Source organism: Euleptes europaea, chromosome 5, assembly GCF_029931775.1.
Source record: "Euleptes europaea isolate rEulEur1 chromosome 5, rEulEur1.hap1, whole genome shotgun sequence".
Lineage (NCBI taxonomy): Eukaryota > Metazoa > Chordata > Lepidosauria > Squamata > Sphaerodactylidae > Euleptes > Euleptes europaea.
Genome location: NC_079316.1, coordinates 88,232,835 through 88,255,342, shown reverse-complemented (window position 1 = coordinate 88,255,342; position 22,508 = coordinate 88,232,835). Strand labels below are relative to the sequence as shown.

General features: G+C 46.7%; 1 protein-coding gene across 1 annotated transcript in view; it reads left to right on the top strand.

Annotated features, from left to right (window-relative positions):
- The window catches only part of OIT3 (oncoprotein induced transcript 3), a 60,459-nt gene that overhangs the window by 10,609 nt on the left and 27,342 nt on the right, over nt 1-22,508 (top strand). Inside the window, exons 3-4 of the mRNA XM_056850502.1 lie at nt 10,486-10,596; nt 20,378-20,500. Of these exons, the coding sequence (XP_056706480.1) occupies nt 10,486-10,596; nt 20,378-20,500 (234 nt within the window). The remainder of the gene's footprint in view (nt 1-10,485; nt 10,597-20,377; nt 20,501-22,508) is intronic.

The window sequence follows — 22,508 nt, the reverse complement described above, 5'->3', positions numbered from 1 at the left end:
TTGGCAACCCTGTCTCTTCTCCCTCCTATTTTTAGCCCACCCCACCCGGTTTTTTTGTCTCCATTGCCCGTGAACGCAGCTCGGGGCTGCCTGCAGGCTCCCAAGTGTACATGCCTGGAGTGGGGGAGAGGGGAGTAGAGGCTGCTGGCCCATGGGCCGGATAACAGGGCTTAAAGGTTTAGATCTGGCCGGCAGGCCACATCTTTAACACCCCTGGCCTAGACTCTATAATGTACCATTGAGTCTGCTTTCCAAAGCTGCCATTTCCTCCAGCAGAACTGATCTATGTAGTCTGGATATCACTTGTGATTCTCGGAGAACTCCAGCCCGCCCCCCTTGAGGTTGGTAATCATAGCTGCATGGCAAACCTCTTTAAAAAGCGAGGGTCATTTAGAAGACTTTGAGAATGTAGAGATGATAGTACATGACAGGAAGAACCAAATTCAAATCCCTGCTCAGTCTGGGGATCCTCATCTAGGGTTGCCAGGTCCCTCTTCACCACTGGTGGAAGGCTTTTGGGGTGGAGCCTGAGGAGGGTGGGGTTTGGGAGGGGAGGGGCTTCAATGCCATAGGGTCTAATTGCCAAAGTGGCCATTTTCTCCAGGTGAACCGATCTCTCTCAGCTGGAGATCACCTGTAATAGTAGGAGATCTCCAGCTATTATGTGGAGGTTGGCAGCCCTGTCCTCATCCCAATAGTTCTCTCAGCCTAACCTACTTCATAGGGTTGTTGTGCAGTTAAAATTAGGTGGAGCAGAGAGACCATGTGCAGCGCCCTGATGTATTTTCAGGAAAGGCAGGATAAAAATGTCATAATAATAATACAGTACCAAAAAAAGTCAAACATTCCTGTACCTTGTTAACAATCTCAGTCTCTGAGAACTGAATTATTTTAACACAAATAAATGCATATTGAGTTAGTAGCAGGAACTATGCAGGATTCTATCAAACCCAAAATAGACACCAACTGTATATCACCTTTATAAATGTCTAACCTTGAAAATGCTTTTCCCGTCCTTGCAAGATAAATTTATTGATTTCTTTCCTTGCTTGCTAAAAAAAAGTCTTATCAAACTATAAATTGCACAGATTAGGGGCTTGCCTCTGCTGGCGCACCAAATCAATAGAGTTTAAGTAGCAACGAGGTGGCCAGCCGCACAATCTTAGGAGCCAGTATCTAATAGCTACAGAGGGGAGAGAATTTTGCAGGTGGAGGTTTTCTGTTCCAGATAATTGAGAAATCACCCCAGATAGAAAAAGGAGATAAATTAATCACAATGAATTAGTAAGATTTGTTACGACATGTCTTGTTATAGAATACATTACTAAACATTGCATAGCCATATCATATTACAGAACCATACGATTTAGGCAGCATAGTTTTAACATAATTAGCCTTGCTCAGGTCTTGCAAACAGGGCTGTGGCTTCCTTGAGTAAGTCAATCCATCTCATGTTGGGTGTTCCTCTTTTCCTGCTCCTTCTACTTTTCCTAGCATTATTGTCTTTTCCAGTGACTCCTGTCTTCTCATAATGTGACCAAACTACAATAGCCTCAGTTTAGCCATTTTAGCTTCTAGGGACAGTTCAGGCTTGATTTGATCTAGAAACCACTGGTTTGTCTGTTTGGCAGCCCATGGTATCTGTAAAACTCTCCTCCAGTACCAATGAATACAGGAAAAAATTCTTTGATGAGGATTTAACTTCCTTGGGTTTTTTTTAAAACATTTTTCTTTATAACAGCAAACTTGATGATCCTGTGTCTATCGGTGCTAGGAACAGCAATAGTAGACAAACTGAAACCTACTAACCTAGACCCAGAGCTGTTCCCTAGCATAATTCCACTCTAGGGGAAGGGTACTCTCCCCTTCCCATGACTCTATTTCCCCTCTAACCTTAACCGTGATGTGGCTTATATATACACATTATTCTGAGTTACACCATTGGTCCATCAAAGTTAGTATTGTCTACTCTGACTGACAGCAGTTCTTCAGGCTCTCAGATTGCGGTCTTTCATATTCCCTGTTACCTGATCCTGTTAACTGGATATCAAGGATTGAACCTGGGACCTTCTGTATGCCAAGCGGGGGCTCTACCGTTGAGGCAAACTCTACCTAATACAGCATGCGTAAGTAGCTACTAAATTCAGATAGTATTTGGTGCCTGTGTAACCCTTTAGTGTCTATTCTGATTGGGACAAAATCTCCAATCTTTCAGGCAGAGTTGATTCTTCCCTACAACAACTGCTTTAGCACCTTTGACTGGCACTCCCCATGTGGGCAGAGGCTACAAGGACTACTTTTTCTGATGTTTAGAGGACCTATCCGGGAAGTACTAAATCAGCCACAATTTGGGAAGTGGCTGGCAACCGGATGCCGCTGGAAGCATACTGACTTTCAGTAAATACTTGCTGTCCAAGGGCTATTGAGCTGAGAACTGACTATATAACATACTACTACTCATCTTTAATAAACATATAACAATTTTATTAACAAAGAACAGTATTTTTTATTGGAAACATTTTAATATTGGAAAAATTATGGCCACAACTAAAATTAATGGCAACAGTGTTATTGACGCATTGGCGAAGCATGGGAAGGCTGGATGGGGGCATCAGCCGTCCCGTTGCGAACTGATGCAGGCCTGAACTCCCAGCGGTCCCGCTGGGAGTAGTAGAGGATGACGGTATGTGGGATACACATGGGCTTGCGCCACTTGGTGTTCCCCCATCACTCAGGTAGAGGCCAAACCTGCCGCCCCCATGCGGCAACTCAACTCCTTGGCCTCCCCCAAAACCCCTTATTGGGGTCCCCCAGTTGGAGGAAGGGGCACACAGGCCGCTTCCCCCCATCAAAACCCATCCAGCCCCATGCGTAAACCGCCAACTAGCTGGGCATTACCCCGCCCAGCTACCGCCAACGCACCTTAGCACTGCAGCCAGTTTTTTAGGGCATCTCGAATGCCATGTAGCCATATATCAGACCCCCACTCTGATAAGTGGACCCCATCTGGTCTGAATAATGCCGCCATCCGGTGGGAGATATCCCAATGCCGTATTATAAATCCCCCGAGGGAGACCACAGTCCTCCCCACCGTGTTTGTGACCTTACGCCTGGCAACATCCAAAGGCCGGGCAGGTGCCCCCCAACACCAACTCCGCCTCTCCAGTAAATCGGACCACCCGATGGTCGTCTTGGGCCAGTGCTTTGCCAGCGCCCGTAGGTTTAGTTGTGCTGTTTCTGACAGATTCTTCCCTTTGCGGAAACCCAGGTCATTCTCCCCAAGCTGAATAATTAAAACGTCCGGGATTCCAAGCCGTTGGGAATAGCGTTGTATTGCAGGAAGGAAAGAAGACCATCTCATTCCGCGTTGGCCCAGCCACTGGATCGATATCTGTCCAATCCCCAGGTGGCGTCCCCATCCGGATGTCTCAGCATACCGTCTGGCCCAGTATACCATGCTGTGTCCCAAAATCCAAACTTTTGTTGATCGGCACACTGGAACTCAAAGAATGGAAGAAACAAAGCTTGTATTAGTTCAGTTCGAGGTGTGGGCGAATATAAGCCCTATAAGCAGCTGATTTCCACCTGCCAAGCGCCTGGATGTGCGTGACAGGCAACCCCAAGCCGGCTGCCGTTGTGGCGGCCCCGATCCTAAATGAATGTGAACCAAATTCGTCCGCCGGTAAACCAGAGGAACACAAACATAACTTGAACACATGCACAAACTGGAACCTTGTCACAGGTGAACCATCCCTATGCATGAATAGCCAACCAGGCCTGGGAGGGCGAACATGCAGGAAGCGCTTTAGTGCCCTGACCGGGCATGGCCCATGCCCAAACCCCTTATACAAGCGTATAATCTCCCCTTTTGCTCTTTGGTCCGTTTTTGACCGTCTGACCCTTAAGCTCAATTTGCTCCCAGAGGTGGTAACATCCTGAATTCCCAAAGCCCTTTCGCTTCTATCATGGGATGATGCTGCGACCAGCTCACTGGCCCTAAGAGCTCCGAAAAATGCAATAGCAAAAACGGCTTTAAATAACACCGCCTCAAAACTGGACCGGCATACTGACTCGGTGGCCCTAAACAGCCGTTTTAAAATGCCTATGGTAACTGGCCTGCGCCGGTCAGGTTTACTGGGTACTGCCCTCCGCCATCCGGCGGCTGCCCGGCGAGCCACGAATGACCCATATGGGTCAGGAAACCCATAGGCCCGGCTGAAAAAAGTTATGGCAGCCATATGGACCCCAATGGTCCTTGCCACAAAACCACCCTCCTTCATATGGGCTAGGTAGCGAAGGGCCATGACTTCAGAGACAGGCCAGCCACTTGAGCCTCCTACCGCTGCAGTGAAAGCCAGAAATTTTTTGACTGCCGCTGAGTAGGACTGGAACGTAGATTGCGAGATGGAATCGAAAACTGCTTGCAGTATCACACGCTGCCAAGGGCCCATAGCTCCTGAGGAAACCTCTGGGGGAGGATGTCTGCCCCCGGGGCCAAACTCCGGAATCTGTCCCACTGTGATCGAGACAACGCATCAGCCACTGAATTGTCCACTCCCGGGACATGTCTGGCCGTGAACCCAATGTTATTATAAAGGCAAGTCAGTACGAAGTGCCTGACAAGCCGCATGACTCTTGGCGATTTGGACGTTTGTCTATTCACTATTCTCACCACTGCCTGGTTATCACACCAAAATATAACTTTTTTATTTTGGAACTGGTCAGCCCAAATCGTTACAGCCACCACCAGTGGAAAAAACTCCAAGAAAGTCAGATCCCTGACTAAGTTGGATGCCGACCAATGGCTAGGCCAAGGTTGTGCGCACCACTTGCCTGCAAAGAATACCCCGAAACCGATGCTGCCCGACGCATCGGACTGAACCTGCAAGTCGGCCCTGATTTCAAGCGGGTCTTGCCAAATGGCTACACCATTGAAGTTGGAGAGAAAGCTAAGCCAAGTGGTGATGTCGTCTTTTATCCCCCGGGTAAGCCGAATTTTGTGGTGAGGGGCCCTGACTCCGGCTGTGGCTCGCGACAGCCGAGCACAGAAAGCCCGTCCAGGTGAAATGACCCTACAGGCGAAATTTAAATGCCCAACTACCGACTTCATCTCCCGTAGGGTGCATTTTTTCTTGGCCAACAACGCTGTCAAGAGTTCCCTTAATGCTGTCAACTTCACACCAGGAAGCCTGGAAGTGCCCGCAGTGGAGTCTATTTCTATCCCCAGGTAAACTAATTTTACTGCTGGGCCCTCAGTTTTCTCTTCTGCAAGTGGGACACCCAGCTCAGCAGCCAAGGAAGTGAATGCAGCCAAGAGCTGGATGCAGGAGTTAGTAGCAGCTGGCCCCACAAACAAAAAATCATCCAAATAGTGTGTTACGCTTGCCAGTCCAGAACGCTGAACCACCGCCCATTCTAAAAACGTGCTAAACGTTTCAAACGCTGCACAGGCAACGGAGCAGCCCATAGGCATTGCTTTATCGACATACCAGCAGCCGTTAAAATAAAACCCTAGTAAACAGAAATCCTGCGGGTGGACTGGGAGAAGCCGGAAGGCCGATTGAATATCGCACTTAGCCATAAGCGCACCTCTGCCGCAAGATCTTACAATTTTTACGGCGTCATCAAAAGAAGCGTACCTAACTGAGCATAACTCAGCCGGAATTGCTTCATTCACTGATGCTCCTTTTGGGTGCGACAGGTGGTGGATAAGGCGATATTAACCTGGTGCCTTCTTGGGTACCACCCCAAGGGGAGATACTCGTAAATTCGGAAATGGAGGGGCATGGAATGGGCCAGCGACACGTCCAGCCGCACATTCTTTTGCTATTTTTTCAGCCACTATCTCAGGCATGTCTTGTGCTGACTTAAGGTTACCTGAGTGCATGGGGACCCGAGGACCATTAAATGGGATGTGAACGCCATGAACAAAACCTTCCCATAAGTACAAGGCTTCATTCCTGGCAGGATACAGGGCAAGAAGCCTGGCCAAAGGCTCCAAAATTATGGGCGTTGAAGGCAGGCCTAGCCCACTGACCCTTTCACTTTCCCCCTGCATTGATATTGGTTGATCCCCCCTCCTTTTTTGTCGAGGGGCGGCTCCCTCGAAAGGGCTGGGAGCTGGTACTGGCTCGTGGGCAATTAGATCTTGGATGAGGGCCATAGCACGAATCACAGCAATGCTCATACCTGCATTTTTGCCGTTGGCATCGACCTTGCCCGTAATCCCAGCAGATGCGCCTAGAGCTATCCCTCCGGATAGGTTTACTTTGACCTAAGCGCCCCCCATCTTGCTTAACCTTAACGTGGGGAGCCACTGTAACCAACCACAGTTTATCGTTGATGAGGTCCCATCTTGCACGCTCACTCTGCGATGCACGCTTCCGGAAGGCCTCATCGTACTCAATCGCTGCCTGGTCCCCGGCAAGAGAGCGGGCTTTTAAAACATTCCCCAAATGATTACCCAAATGCCACCCTCTTTCTGGGTAAGCTGATGCAATGACCCCCATGTAAATATTATAGCCAACCAACCATTTGTCAAAGGACCTGTCATTGCCTGCCCCTTTTTCTTTCCGCTTCTCCCTCCTGGAAGATTTGGACCTGCGGCCCTCATCAACCTCGGGTTTAGCAAAGGAGAAGACGTCGATGTAATAACCGTCCAAAGCATCCTCCCTGATTCTCCGAGGGAGGTGGATACCTGGAGGGTCCTCCTCATCATTGAAGGTTGGTGGCAATGTGAGGAACTCCTCACCCCTGCCCCCCTCCCACACATGCTTTCTGGATGACCTGATCCCAACCTCCCTGGACCTCCTTCTTCTACGCAACGCCCAGGAGGGCAAGCCTGGTACATTGGCAGCTGCCAACCAGTAATCTCCAATCTCTCTCACGGACTCGGACTCCGAAGAACTCTCACCCGACGAGCTGGTGCTTTCAGATGTATCTGGCCGCCGTCTGTACTTCTTCCCTTTGCGACCTCTCCCGGATGGCCTCTGTCTGTGGTGTGATGAATGCCTACTTGAATCAGAAGAATCAGAAGTTGAGGATTCCCCCCGGTGGCGCCGCCTAGTTGTAGATTGCGTGCCGCTGGTGCTGGGCTCCTCAGCGGAGGTGTCCATCCGCTCTTCGCTAGCTATGGCCTGGTGAGAGCGAAGCTGCCCAACTTCATCTGACAGCCGCTGTATCACCACTGACAGCTCCTCAAGAGTCGCCTGCCCACTCGTGCAGTCATGAGGGGACTGAGCTCCTGCCCCAAAGGACAGCCTCCTAGAGTTAGAATGCCCCCTAGAGGCTACAGTTGGAGGGTACATACAACTAGTGTTAGATCGTCCAGTGATAGCTCGCCCCCTAGTGGTAGCTCGCCCCCTAGGGGCAACAGGTAAAGGGGGCTGCCCCCTAGAGACCACTGGTGTTGGGGCCTGCCTAGGCTTGCAAGTTGCAGAGGCCTGGCTGGTTGCCTGCTGGGATGTGCCTCGTGCGCCCGGCCCATTGCCCCTCCTCACAGCCCTGGCAGTAGAAGGGGCCCAAGATCTCCTCTTCGCTCCTGCCTGGCCCCTCGTGCGTGGGGGGGAAGGGTGCGATGATTTTGCTGCCGGCTTGGGCTTGGGTGGCATCTTTTTTCCCTACCGACCAGCAATGCCCAGATGTGATTTAATTTTTTTTTTGCTTGCTTGCTTGCTTGTTTGTTTATTAATTAGGGGCTGTTGGCCGCTCACAACGGCACAGCCCAAACGCCTGGAGGCACAACTGCCTAAAAGCAGCGGCAACGGTCTCCTCACGTGTGGGCCCTGTGGCGCAGCTCCCTCCTGTGACGCGTGGGCGGCTCTGCGGCAAAACTCTGGTCTCGGCCGGCTGCCTCCCTTCCTCGGGGCCACCAGATGAATTGCGCCGCAGCCTCCTGCCCGTCACCACCAGCTCTTCACCGCCGCCTCACTGGTAGGCCAGCTCGCTGCGCCGCCGCGCCTCCGCTGCCCTCGGCCCGCTTATCTGTCTCCAAAGCCGGAGACAGACTGAAGCAACGGTCGGTAACTGCCGGACATGCGCAGTGGGGGCAGGGCCGAGCCAAGCCCCCCCTGCCTCGCAACAGCCTCCCGGCCCCGCCCGATTGGTCGGGAGCAATCGGCTCCCTGGCCCAATCAGATGCGCCCCCGTGAAGGGGGGGGGAAGCAACTCTGCCGCTCTCCGCCCCCGCCCCAGACACCAAAGCTGGCTCCAGGTGAGTCTGGAACCTTTGCTTATAAGAGACACCTTAAAACCCTGTTAATCGGAGGGCGAAAACACATGGTCGCTTTAGCCTCCTTTATTCCCTGTTTCAGCCAGAATTCAGCGAGGATCGAACGCATGTGTTTTCGCCGAACGTGCGTTCGATCCTGGCTAAATCCTGGCTGAAACAGGGAATAAAGGAGGCTAAAGTGACCGTGAGTTTTCGCCCAGAGTCTTTTATTCCTCACTATTAATTGAATGGATGCAGTCTTTGCAGTCTTTTGTTTAGGCTTATTTGGGTTAGGGTTTTGTGTTTTTATTTTAACTTGTAATAAGGGGTACCAAAGAAGATACTAAAGACATTTCTTGTAACATTTAGTAGGTTCCTGCCTAGGGGGTGGGGGGCAGTTTTCATCCTTTCCACAGCAGTCCAAACACCCCCCCCCAAATGCTGCTCCTGGAGGGATGGGAGACCATCAATAATAGATTGGCGGGGGTGGGAATCAAAGGTCTCCCATGGGATGAGGGGACTAGGCAAAAATTACCCATCCACCTCCCACCCTAGAAGTCTAGGAGGGATCCAAGCCAATGAATGGCATTGTTGGTTTATTAAATTAATTGCCTCGCCCTTCATTTAGTCTGAGTAAAAACATACACATTGAGGCTTAAATGCAAATGTAATCCATCAGTTAAAGGACATATGATTACTCACCTCCAAATTATTTAATTACTTGACAGCCCTCGCATTAAATGATCTGGTGACTGTCCTTTTAGATAAGGAGAGTCTTAATGCTCCACTTCTAATCCTGTTAATCTCAGGGTAATTTACTAACAATAATGTGATGAATATTATGGCTGCCAAATTCCTGCATAGGAGAAGGTGAAACTCAAGTGAAGGGGGGTTTTTGAATTTGCCCCACCCACTTCTCCCCAGCCACTTGTTTTCTGGCAGTAGGGTTGCCAACCTCCAGGACTTGCCACACCTTATCTCTTACCCCAAGTGGGAAGCTGTGTGTGTCTACCCTTCGTGGGAGATTCAATATATCCGATATTTTTGAAATTGTAACCGTTGTGGAAATATTTGAATATGGCAAGATAGAAGAGGTCCTTGTAGGACTGAGGAAGGGTCTTTATTGGAGCTCGAAACGATCGTCTCCTCGCTGCTAATCCCTCTTTGTTTCTTGGACTTGTTGCAATTGAAGACTGGCTTTACTCTCATGAGATTTTGAACTACTTTACGAACTTTGTAATTATTGGAATACCATCTTCTTTGTATAGTCACTTTGTATTTCAATTGTATAAGTTATCACTACATAAATACTATTTTCACTTTTGCATATAATGTTGCCTCTGTACTGAATTCCTAACCTCCAGGTAATAGCAGAAGATCTCCTGCTATTACAGCTGATCTCCAGCCGATAAAGATCAGTTCACCTGGAGAAAATGGCCGCTTTGGCAATTGGACTCTATGGCATTGAAGTCCCTCCCCAAACCCCACCCTCCTCAGGCTCCACCCCCAAAATCTCCCGCCGATGGCGAAGAGGGAGCTGACAACCCTAGCCATCACAGCACAAGGATCTTCACTTTGTGACTGAAGGTAATCTGTGGCAGCCATTTTGTGTCTGGCTCCGCCTTCAGGAGCAGCCATTTTGCAAAACTAGTAAATAAACCTTCAATTAAGGACTGGAGAGAAAAATTGTGGTTGTATATGTGGATGGCCAAACTTACAGAGTCTTTACATGGTAAAAATATGGAAGAGTTTAAAAAAACTTGGTCAAAGGCCATCGCATTTGGGGATAAACTGGCAAAAATGAATTTTACAAGCATAGTTAATGAATTATAGATAATTGTATTATATATAATGATAGTTTAAGATATTTTTAAATACTGTCAGAATACTTCTCCGGAAGCCTAGTGGTGGTGGGATATTCACTTAAGGTGGGTGGTGGGTATTTGGGCACTGTTTATATAATAATTTTACAAAAAAAAGGTGAAAAACTAGTACAAGTGCTCGTTTTGTATTTTTTTGTATTCTTTGTATTTTTTTACTTTTTAATTATTTGTTTATGTGATTTATAATTTGTTTTTTTTTTTACTTTATAAAATTTAATTAAAAAATTATGTATATATAAAAAAGGAAGCAGCCATTTTGTGGCTGGGCCCACCATGCTGTGCCAGAACTGCAAAAGTGCTCACGGGATCAAAAAGATCCCTGGATCCCTGACTTGAGAATATGGAAGCCATGGATGGGCTATGTTTTAACAAACCAATGTTGTCATTCTGCAGATTTCTATGACATCTGTGACAGGGGTGATTGTGGCATTTCGTGTTTGGAGCCTGGAGGCTGTGTCTGCTCTTTGGGGACAACGCTGGGGCCAGATGGGCAGACCTGCCTTGGTAAGGACCTTGAAGAGGGAGCAGGAGAAGAAGGGGAAGTACAAAGGGGGAGGGGGGAAAAACCAAGCAATTTATTGAGGCACACTTCCTCCCCTTTCCCCCCAGCTATTTCAACTTTCGGGTCTTTGCTTGCTCATTATCCGTTCTTCCAGTGTTAGGCAGGCCTTTCCACAAAAGTTCCTGCCCTTTGCGAGTGGAGATAAAAGGTGAAACCGATAATAAGGGTATGAAAAAGAAGGTGGAAGGGTTTGGAAGGCGAGGACTGTCGAAAAACAGAAATGATAAAAAGAACATGGTTATCAGAGGACGCGGAGAAGCTATTTCAAAACACCCTTTCATGTTTCCATAGGCCCCATCAGCCCCGTGTAAATTGATTTGTGATCATAATTGTGCATCACAGACATTTTATGGTAGTTAAAGAAAAAATTCCATTGTCAGTGTCTAAATCAGTGGTTCTCAACCTTTTTCGAGTCACGACCCCCTTTTACAATTGCCAAGTAACCTGTGACCCTCGTCACATTTGTATAAATTTGCATAAATTTGCATAAATGACATTTTCAATAGGATAAAGAAAACACATTTTTTTGGGCAGTCCAGGGTATCCATATATATAATTACTTTAAATTTTAAAGTTTAAAACAAACAAGCAAACGGTACTACCACCTGTTGAGCAGCGGCTGTGTGGCGCGGCAACCTTTCCTGCCACAGAGGAAAGAGTGCCTCTGAGCATGCACTGCGTTCCTTGTCCTCCCCTCTCTCCCCAAAAACTCTTCCAAGTAGGCCGGGGCTCTCGCGAGGAAACCCCCTCTCTTGTGACCGGGACACTGTTTGTGCACAGAACTGCAGTTATCCCTCAAAGCGGAGCTCCGTTTAATCACCTCACGAGAGCGAAGGGGCCAGGAAAGAGCCGAGGGCCGCTTATCCCACTCGGACTTTTCGTCCTTTTTTCTCCCCTCCACCAGTCACCGCTCCTTCTGCGCCTCACCGAACCTGCGCGCTCGAGGGGGAAATCCCGAACTGCACATGCACCTCGACTCTCTCCCCCTTGGCCTTGCCAGAGCGGAACTGATGACTCAGGGCAGAAAAGCAAAGCCACACTACAGACACGCGCACTTGGATTCCAGGCTGAAGCTCCTGCCCCACCCGAGCACGGCTAAAAGTAAAAACAATGTGGCTGTAGCGGCCTCAAGGGGGACCGCCCTCTTCTCCTCTGAGACCTGAACTGGCCGAGCCAGGGGAGCTTCCTCGGCCTCCCACACATCCTGCCGCATCATCCGCCCGGCGCAGGTGCGACCGAGCCCAGGGCTGGCCCGCCCGCCTCTCAGCTGGGCAGCGGGGCTACAGCTGGTGTGCGGCGGCATGCCGCCGCGTCTCTGCAGCCCAGCTCCTTCTGGCTGTCGGTCGGCCAGTTCCTCACCTCTCTGCTTGAGGTCTTCCCTGCCCTCGCGGACGGGTCAGGGTTACAGGGTGTCTGGGTTAGTCCTGGACAGCCCGGGATGACCCCCCAGAAAACACTTTGCGACCCCCTTGGTGGTCCCGACCCCCAGGTTGAGAACCACTGGTCTAAATAAAGAATTCTCTGGCCGCTTCCACACAGGGATTTTTACCTCTTGTTTCCCCCCTAGGGCTGCCAAGCTCCAGGTACTGGTTATGGAAATAAACAGCACTTATGGCATGTGCTGATACATAATCAATTTTTAGTTATCCATTACTTAAACATGTGTTATCAGGCTGCAACAAACATGTAACGTCTGAATATAGCCCTTTCTAAGTACAGCTTGTGGCAACAGCAATTATACCCCTTTCTGAGTACAGTGTGACAACAGCAAATTGTGCCAGATTGGCTCAAAAGTGCCGGATTGGCTCGAAAATTCTCAAAAATCAAGGTTAGTGTAAGAAGATCCTTCCACGGGTGCCAAAAAATAGGTTTCCAACAAAAATTCTCAAAAATCAAGGTTAGTGTAAGAAGATCCTTCCACGGGTGCCAAAAATAGGTTTCCAACAAAAATTCTCAAAAATTCTTGAGGAGGGCGGGGTTTGGGAGGGGAGGGACTTCAATGCCATTGAGTCCAATTGCCAAAGTGGCCATTTTCTCCAGGGGAACGGATCTCTATCAGCTGGAGATCAGTTGTAATAGCAGGAGATCTCCAGCTAGTACCTGGAGGTTGGCAACCCTAAGATGAATACATAAAATACTTAGGGTTGCCAACTCAGGCATGGGAAATTCCTGGAGGTCTAGGGGCAGAGCCTGTGGAAGGTGGGATTTGGGGAAGGGGAGGAACCTTATTGGAGTATTATGCTATAGAGTCCACTCTCCAAAGCAGCCACTTTCTCCAGGGGAACTGATCTCTGTAATCTGGAGATCTGTTGTATTTCCGGGAGATCTCCAGGCCGCACATGGGGGATGGCAATTCTAAACATACTTCTGACTGTGCTGTACTGCACTGCCTGAATCTGTGGAAAGCAACTCACCAATTTGGCTCCAGCTCCTTGGAACAGGCAAACTGTTCAACTAAAAATAATCTCCCTGCTACGACCAGGACATGAACTGGATAGGGTTGCCAGCTCCGGGTTGGGGAATACCTGGAGATTTGGGGAGGGGTGGAGCCTGAGGAGGGTGGGGTTTGGAGAGGGGAGGGACTTCAATGCCATAGAGTCCAATTTGCCAAAGCTGCCATTTTCTCCAAGGGAACTAATCTCTGTCACCTGGAGATCAGTTGTAATAGTGGGAGATCTCCAGCCACCACCTGGAGGTTGGCAACCCTAGAGCTGAACCAGTGGGTGTCTTAATATACCACATTTGAAGAGGCTGGTAGATAATGTGTGCGCAACTCTGTGTTTAACAGCTGTCTTGGATTCCAACTGATAAGGACAGAGTGAGTCCCAGATGGTGGTTTGGGACACAGCGATGCCTTATGGAAATCTCTAATCCCTAAATTCATAGCACTGGATGCCAGAGAATGTTTTCAAGGGTATTTCTCATTTCATTAAGAACTACATGTGCAACTCACCAGCGCATAAATGGGAGGGTGCTACACCCGTACCTCTTTTATCCAGAAGAAAAGGAAACTCACATTCTAATGTCGTGATATAGCGTGAATGCTGGCTTTTATCCCTTGTGCCTTGGGATGAACGCTGAAAGTTCACATGCATCCCACTGTTAATCCTTGCCACTGCCTACCATTGAACTGTACATTGCTCCTAGTGAAAATGAAAGCAAGCCAGAAACGTATGGTTTCAGCGACCTTTTCTCCCTCTCACCTTAATTACTCAGGCAAAAATCCACTAAGCAGCTCAACAGGCTTTAATCCAATAGGCTTTAATCCAATAACTCCACTTTAATTAATTGGTTATGAAAATAGAAAGGATTTACAATAGGGCTATTCCCACGCCACCTATTGTCATCAAAAGGAAATACAAAAACCTCTTAAACCGAAGGCACACACGTTTTTCTTTGTCCCCCCCCCCTTTATTTTTGCGTGGGCCTTTTCCCAGGCCATTTTGACCTCCTAATCCACCCCTGAAGCTACCTTTAAAAAATTAACTATTTTTTTTTCTGAATTTCGGACCCTATAACAGCATAAGAAGAGCCCTGCTGGTTCACAACATTGGTCCATCTAGTCCAGGATCCTGTTTCATACAGTGCCACTTGAAAGGATAAAACTCCCCCCCCCCCGATTTTGGGAGCAATCTTTATAGTTCTTCTAAGTAAAGATCCCTCGCTGGTTTTAAGATAAGTTCAGGAAGTATCAGTGCTGGTTTCTTTGTTTTCCTATGAAAAATGAAAAAGATGAAACAGCCCATTTCTTAACACCTGCCTAAATCATCTCCTGCTGTCTCTGTTTCCTTATCAGAACACACAGGCCATTTATGCATGGTAGTTAGCAGCACGTTCCAGGCTGAATTGCCCTACATATTTTTTTGAATTTTACACCTGAACCGTCATTCATTCCAGAAGTGACTGCGAAGCCGGCGCATACCTGCTTCGCATTACTAAAGAGCCCACGTAACGCGATCTTTGGCGTTTGCCGTGAAGAATCCCCCTCAAGGAACCATGCAAAACAACAGCGGCGCGTTAGCTGTACATATTCTAATGACTATGCAAACAGGAACAAAGGAGCAGGCGAGTGGTGGGGGTGGAATTTCTCCTTTTGCGTCGGCAACGTGAATAGGCATTTTTTAAGTCACATTTTTAAAAAGAGCTTTGAGCTAGCATCAAAATTGACCATGAATAAATGGCCACAGAGACCCCTTGGCAGGAGTATATGTGGCTTTCTTTTCCATTGTTTCTTTGTAGTTCTCTCCCCTCGCTTCGGCTATATTTTATTTTAAAAAAAATTGATCAGAGTGTCTGTAAAACACGCACCCAGCTTCTTATAACCTGCTGAAAAATAGTTTTTAATTCTTGCTATGGAAACTTCTCCACACCAGCTTGTCTAACAGCTCTGCCAACCAACCGTGGAATGCACATGCACGGAACGCCATGTGCATTACAAAGGATTCTGGAGGATATTCTATGGTGGGGATTTGGGCTGGGACGTGAAAAGGCCTGTTATACCATCTCATCACTCTTGGTGAAGTGAGCGTGACGCAGGATACATACCCAGCAGCACTACTCCTTGGTTGCATTGTGGAAGTGAAGGCTGGCCATAGTAGCTGTGCACCATGCATGATCATCTTCTTCTTTTGCCCAGAATTCTGCTTCAACCCAATGTTTTTTTTAAATATATAAAGGATAGGGAACCATCTGCTATTAAAATTTTGGTCACGTCATGAGACTACAAGAGTCACTGGAAAAGACAGTCATGCTAGGAAAAGTTGAGGGCAGCAGGAAAAGAGGAAGACCCAACAAGAGATGGATTGACTCAATAAAGGAAGCCATAGCCTTCAATTTGCAAGATCTGAGCAAGGCTGTCAAAGATAGGACATTTTGGAGGACTTTCATTCATAGGGTCGCCATGAGTCAGAAGCGACTTGACAGCGCTTAACACACACACACACACACACAGAAAATAATGATAATGTTTTAACATAAAAAGGAAATACATCATGATTACCACAATTGTTTCTCTAATTGATTAGATGAAACAACTTGTTCCACTAAAAGATATTCATTTTGCTATAATCAGTAGTTGTACCTTTGTTATTGTTCTACTAAAAAATTACTTCACTTTACTTCGATCAATATTTTTACCACTTTATAAAGTTTCAGCTACTGGTTTCTATATACTTGTAAAACAAACTCCATTTTTCATTGAACAGTTCAAGAGTTTCTTCATCAGTCATGTTCACCATATGGGTCATTTTAGCCATTATGGCATATTCTAGCATTTTATCTTTCCGATCATCTACGTCTGGCATATTTGATTGTCTCCATCTCTTCGCAAGAACTACTCTTGCCGTTGTTGTGGCATATTTAAATAAGCCTTTTAATTGCAGAGACAGTTCCGGTGGCATTATGCCAAGTAGAAAACTTTTACAATCCAAGTTGAATTTTTTCTGAAACATGTTTTGTAATTCACCATGGATCTTATGCCAGTATGATTGCAGCTTCGAACAAGTCCACCATACATGGAAATAGGAGCCATCTGTCTCTTGACACTTCCAGCATGCTCCTTGTTTTCCTTTAGGGTTGTTCATCTTTTGAAATTTATTTGGAGTGAGATACCATCTATAAAAAAAATTTGTACCAGTTTTCTTTGACCTCTTGACTGACAGTAAATTTCAAGTCTAATCACTAACAAGCTTCTGAGAATCCCACCGTTCCATGCAATGCAGTCCGAAACCCACTGCGCTACAATTATCTTTGGCCCTCTTGAAGGTCTGGTTGGGGGTTTAGATCTTGTAGCCACATGCTCTTGCACGCTCTCATTGCACCATAGCTAGATACCACCATTGCCTTGGAGGACAAATATTTCTCATTCTGCCATCTCGAAGCTCTAAGGGTCATTTATTTTTAAGACCGGAGGTTGAAAACCCTGGGCGTTCTCTGCATGGCGCGCCCAGCATTTTGTCTTTTATAATTAATTAGCTGGTGTCAGGGACCTCAGTTCAGACTCAGTGCAGCACAGGAAGAGGGTGGTTTCAGCCTTTCACTCTGTGCTGTTTCCTCTACCTAGATGACCTCACAAGGGTATCATTTGCGTCCTTAAAGACCAATCCTCATTTAAGATCTTATTTGGTAATTGTTTACAGTTTGTTTTCCAAGTACTATTCCTTGCAGCTTCCAGTCGCTCTATTGGATGGGGAAATATTTTGTCTAACCTACTAGTCCAGGTGGACGCAGAGATATCTGAAATTAACAACTGAAACATGTTAATTTATTTCAAACACAGTCCTAACATAAGAACATAATTCAGATTTCAGATTTCTTTCAAGCGCAATCATTTGGGCCTTTTCAAAGAAAATATAGTTTTCCTGTGATCGTGCCCGGTTTTCTAATCGAGGGTACTTGTCAACCTAGGTAAGGTGGGGCCCATCACTGGGGAGTTTGGTCACCAGTCATGACACTGGGTTAACTTTTTCTTCAACATATCCTTTTCGGGCTATGTTATGAATCCTAATTTTTAACTGCTGATTCTGAAACTCCTTTGAGTGTCTTGAGTTACTGTAGCAATCTTAAACTTAATGATGGTTTTTATGATTAGGAGTTATGCCACCTTACTTACTAGAATAGCTTCCGCTGATGCTTAGCATGTCTTATTTCTTTTTAACCTCTTGGAGATCTGGCTTCATTCCTTAATTAAGTATCAATGGACAGGCAGTCTCTGGAGAGCCAGTGAGTTGTAATGGTTAGAATGTCAGCCTACGACCAGGAGTAGGGTTGCCAACCTCCAGGTACTAGCTGGAGATCTCCTGCTATTACAACTGATCTCCAGCTGATAGAGATCAGTTCACCTGGAGAAAATGGCTGCTTTGGCAATTGGACTCTATGGCATTGAAGTCCCTCCCCTTCCCAAACCCCGCCCTCCTCAGGCTCCTCCCCAACACCTCCCATTGGTGGTGAAGAGGGACCTGGCAACCCTAACCAGGAGATCAGTGTTAAAATCCTCAGGTCAGCCATGAAGTTTACTTGGAAACCCGGGGTCAATCACTCTCTCCCTCTCTCGGCTCTGACTACCTCACAGGACTTTTGTGAGGCCAAAATGGAGAATAAAATGGTTTACCCCAGTCGGAGATCCTTGGTGAAATAAAAATGTAGCAAAATAGAACAGCTGGAAATACAGATCTAGTAAATGCAACAGCATGGATCCTCTTAAGTATGAGTGGAGCAGCACTTGTGGAAGTGAACTTTCTACCCTCCCCCACCCACTCAGCCTGCTGTTCCTTCCAAGATCATGCCAGTCATTGCTGGAAATCTGGGAATGAAGTGTGGGGGGGTCTGCAGTGGGATGGAGGAATCATTAAAAATATTCCTGTTTTTCTGCCCCCCAAATCAGTTAGGACTAGGGTTGCCAGGTCCCTCTTCACCACCGGCGAGAGGTTTTTTGGGTGGAGCCTGAGGAGGGCAGGGTTTGGAGAGGGGCAGGACTTCAATGCCATAGAGTCCAATTGCCAAAGTGGCCATTTTTGTCCAGGTGAACTGATCTCTTATCAGCTGGAGATCACTTGTAATAGCAGGCGATCTCCAGCTAGTACCTGGAGGTTGGCAGCCCTAGTGGGAGATGGGGCTGTAGGGTTGTTCCCCAGGAGAAAATGGATGCACTGGAGGGTGAACTCTATGGCATTGTGCCCCACTGAGGTCCCTGTCCTCCCCAGACTCCATCCCAAAATCTCCAGGAGTTTCACAACCTGGATCAGGCAACCCTACAGCCCCATCTCCCACTAGGGCAAAATTTATAAATAAATATTGGCTGCCTATTTTAAAGGATAAGGGGAATATATTAAATATTAAATATTTTGGCCATTGTACTTTAGTATGGTCCTGCTTAAGACTTATTGGTCATTTGAGCAAAATCATTAAAGTAAAAGTAATGAGCTTGGGAATCTGAGCATCTGGTGGATTTAGTCTCTCTCTGCCTTTCGGGGGATTTGATGTGGGGTCGACTTGTAGAAGTAACTCTGTGTCTTCTCTACAAAGCTCATAATGTCTTCTCTACAAAGCTCATAATGTCAGAATCTGAAATTTTTCTGGAGTTGCATTACTGGAATGCACCTACAAAAAGTAGTAAAAAGTAAAAAAAAAAAAAACACCCATCACAATTGATTGTGCATGCCCTAACATATAATATACAGGTGTGTGCTACCTGTATATTTATAAGCCAATCAAAAATACTAGAAAGACACTATGAAATGCCACTACTCTCTCCTTCCCCTGGAACTTATCACTGTACGGAGAAGTGAGGTGAGCATGACAATATCTAGTTCAGAATCATAGAATCATAGAGTTGGAAGGGACCACCAGGGTCATCAAGTCCAACCCCTTGCACAATGCAGGAAATTCACAACTACATCCCCCCCACACCCCGAGTGACCAGAAGATGGCAAAGATGCCTTCCCTCTCATCATCTGCCTAAGGTCACAGAATCAGCATTGCTGACAGATGGCCATCTAACCTCTTCTTAAAAACCTCCAGGGAAGGAGAGCTTACCGCCTCCCGAGGAAGCCTGTTCCACGGAGGAACCGCTCTGTTAGAAAATTCTTCCTGATGTCTAGATGGAAATTCTTTTGATTTAATTTCAACCCGTTGGTTCTGGTCCAACCTTCTTGGGCAACAGAAAACAACTCGGCACCATCCCCTTTTCTATAGTTAGCTCGCAAGGAGGTTGCCAAACATGTAAGGAGTTGTCCTAGATCCCTGGGAACCGTGGGGAGGAAATTGGGGGTCTGCAGTGTGAGACTAACAGAACAGACAGTATCAAATGGAATTTCCTGCACCTTCCTACCTCCAGAACTCATAAAAGCGTCTCTCATGTTCAGCTTTTTCTTTATGGTTCTTCTTTTTTTTCTTTTCATTTTTTAAAATTACAGTTTGCTCTTCATAGCTATTTTCTGGTTTGCTCTGTTCTTCCCTGCATTCCCATTTCGGCCCTGGATCAATTGGGAGGTTATGATAGTCCGTTGTTTAGGGTTGTCTTGTGTTTTGTGAAATAAACAGATATTGCTGATGTGATTACACTACAGAAATTGTTGTCCAGGCAGCCAAACCAAATGGAACATTCGATTTTCGCTAACAGCAGGGCTGGAGCTCAGAGGAGCTCAATATGACCCAGATGCTGCTGTGCCAAAAACCTTTCATCTCAGTACACACCTGCAGATGGCACAGGAATCTGGTGCCTATAAGTCTTCATTTTGTGTGTGTGTAAAGTGCCTTCAAGTCGCAGCCGACTTATGGCGACCCCTTTTTTGGGGTTTTCATGGCAAGAGACTAACAGAGGTGGTTTGCCAGTGCCTTCCTCTGCACAGCAACCCTGGTATTCCTTGGTGGTCTCCCATCCAAATACTAACCAGGGCTGACCCTGCTTAGCTTCTGAGATCTGATGAGATCAGGCTAGCCTGGGCCATCCAGGTCAGGGCAAGTCTTCATTTTTGTCATGTGCATGTGTGTGTGCACGTGAGATTTATACCATGACAGCAGGCCTGCGTCACTGGAGCCAAACTCCTGGATATTCTTCTATAAATCACAGTAGTCACGGCTAGCGGTTAGCTATGCCCCCCCACAAGAGAAAATGACCCCTTGAGTCCTTGATTCAGATCACATATTTGTTGACTGTTGGCTTACAGGTACCAGGTCCTACTTAATAGCTGTCTATAAATAAATTGTTGCATTCATCCTCTGCAGATGAAGATGAATGTGAACAGAATAATGGAGGCTGCAGTGAGTTCTGCATAAACCTGAAAAATTCCTATCGTTGTGAATGCGGAGTTGGGCGTGTTCTGGGGAACGACGGAAAGACCTGCGAGGGTGAGTAAGGAAGCGATTGATTTAGGATGCCTGCATAAAAGGACACATCTGATGCATGTGTTGATGCTAACCAGCAGAGATCCAGTATGGTGCAGTGATGAGAGCATTAGATGGGAAGACCCAGGTTCAGGTTCAGCACAAATTATATTGGGTGACCTTGGACCAGTCATGTTCTCTTCCTATTCTGTCTCACAGAGGTTGCAGATTGATCCAAAACAACCAAGGCTCTTGGCTAAATTGTCAGACAACAGCAGTGCAGTGTTGTCTAGATCAAGCTTTAGTTTACTGTCCCTGATCCAGTTTATTACTGCTTCCAGACTTAAATTCAGGACATCTTCCATCTCACCTGATTCTCATGATAAGGAGAAAAGCCAGGATCGTGCAGTGGTTAGAGTCAAACAAGCAAGAAGGGAACTAAACCCAACCCAAAAAAACATGTTAGGAACAAAAAAGGTTGAGCTAACATAAAATAACAAAGTAGAAGTTTCGTTATTATGTGCACAAATTCATAAAAAGATTTAAAAGTAAAGCCTCATAGAAGTATTGAAACCACCGAATGTTAAAACGCAATTTGGTAACATACATAAACCACTGTGACCAGACGCATTTTGGCCCTAAGGCCTTCCTTGGTGGTCTCAGAAAATATACACACACATACACCAATAAATGACCAGATGTTTTTTTAAGCCAGAACAAGTAGCATGTTCCATGTAGATATTAAATAATAAGGGAGAGAGACAAGATGAATCCCAGTGGGATTCTCCAAGCACAAGATATGAGGAATCAAGCAGTCCTCTTCCCCCCCAGCACTACCTTTTGGCCGTGTTCACCTAGATAGGAGTAGAAGGCAGTGTCCCTGGCAACCATTTCAGCCAACCATCCCAGAGAGATTTAATGCTCAGAAGTACTGAAAGATTCTAAGAAGTCCAGGGAAATCAACAAGGTTTTACTTCCCCTGTCTCTTTCCCAATGAAGGTCATCCATCACAGTGACTCAGTCTCATCTGTCTTGTCCAAAAAGAGGCTGCATGCCTCCAGAAGACAGTTACTGAAATCCAGGGCTCAGGCGGGATATGTGTGTGTGCGTGCGTGTGTGAGGAGGGCAGCTGCCGCCCCTGTGGCATGCAGGGAGGGTAGCAGAACTGCCTCTCCTACCTGGCCCACTCCTCTTCGCTCCCCCACCCCCAGCCATAGCCCTGCTGAAATCATTCAGTCCTTGGACAGCAACATTCAAGAAGAGTTTTGCAGCTGGCTCCTTCAAGATGGTTGACATTGCCCCCTCCTTTAATAAAGCATTCACTTATTTCTGGGTACACCTGAGTAATGCTGTTTGGCAGGCTATAACAAGTCAGGATGGTCCTGGATCAAGCTTAGATGTACTAGGTTGCACGCTTCCAAACGACTTTCTGCATCTTTGGAATGTGACAACTAAAACTCATCTAAGTGACATCAACTAGTCTGAGAACAATGAGTCAGAGAATTTCAGTCAGGTTGCAAGGAGACAATCGATTTTATCAGCAAAAGGCTTAGCAAATAAGTCAAAGCAAGCCTCTGCATTTTCTCCCTCAACAAGGTCTTGACGGAGAAGCTCCCTCCCAATTTAGAGAAGTTCAGTTGTGTGACTTTTTCCTGACACTGTATTGGTGGAGAAGTGTGAATGCTTTAACTTGTGTTTCCTCCATTTATGGTGAACCTACATGTCAAGCGTAAGGATATGTCACTGGCCACCATGACTAGATTAATTCATTCCATCGTATTTCCGATTACTACGTATGGGCGTGAAAGCTGGACAGTGAAGAAAGCTGATAGGAAGAAAATAGATTCCTTTGAAATGTGGTGTTGGAGGAGAGTGTTACGGATTCCGTGGACGGCCAAAAAAACCAAATCAGTGGGTTATAGATCAAATCAAGCCTGAACTGACCCTAGAAGCTAAAATGACTAAACTGAGGCTGTCGTATTTTGGTCACGTCATGAGACGACAAGAGTCACTGGAAAAGACCGTCATGTTA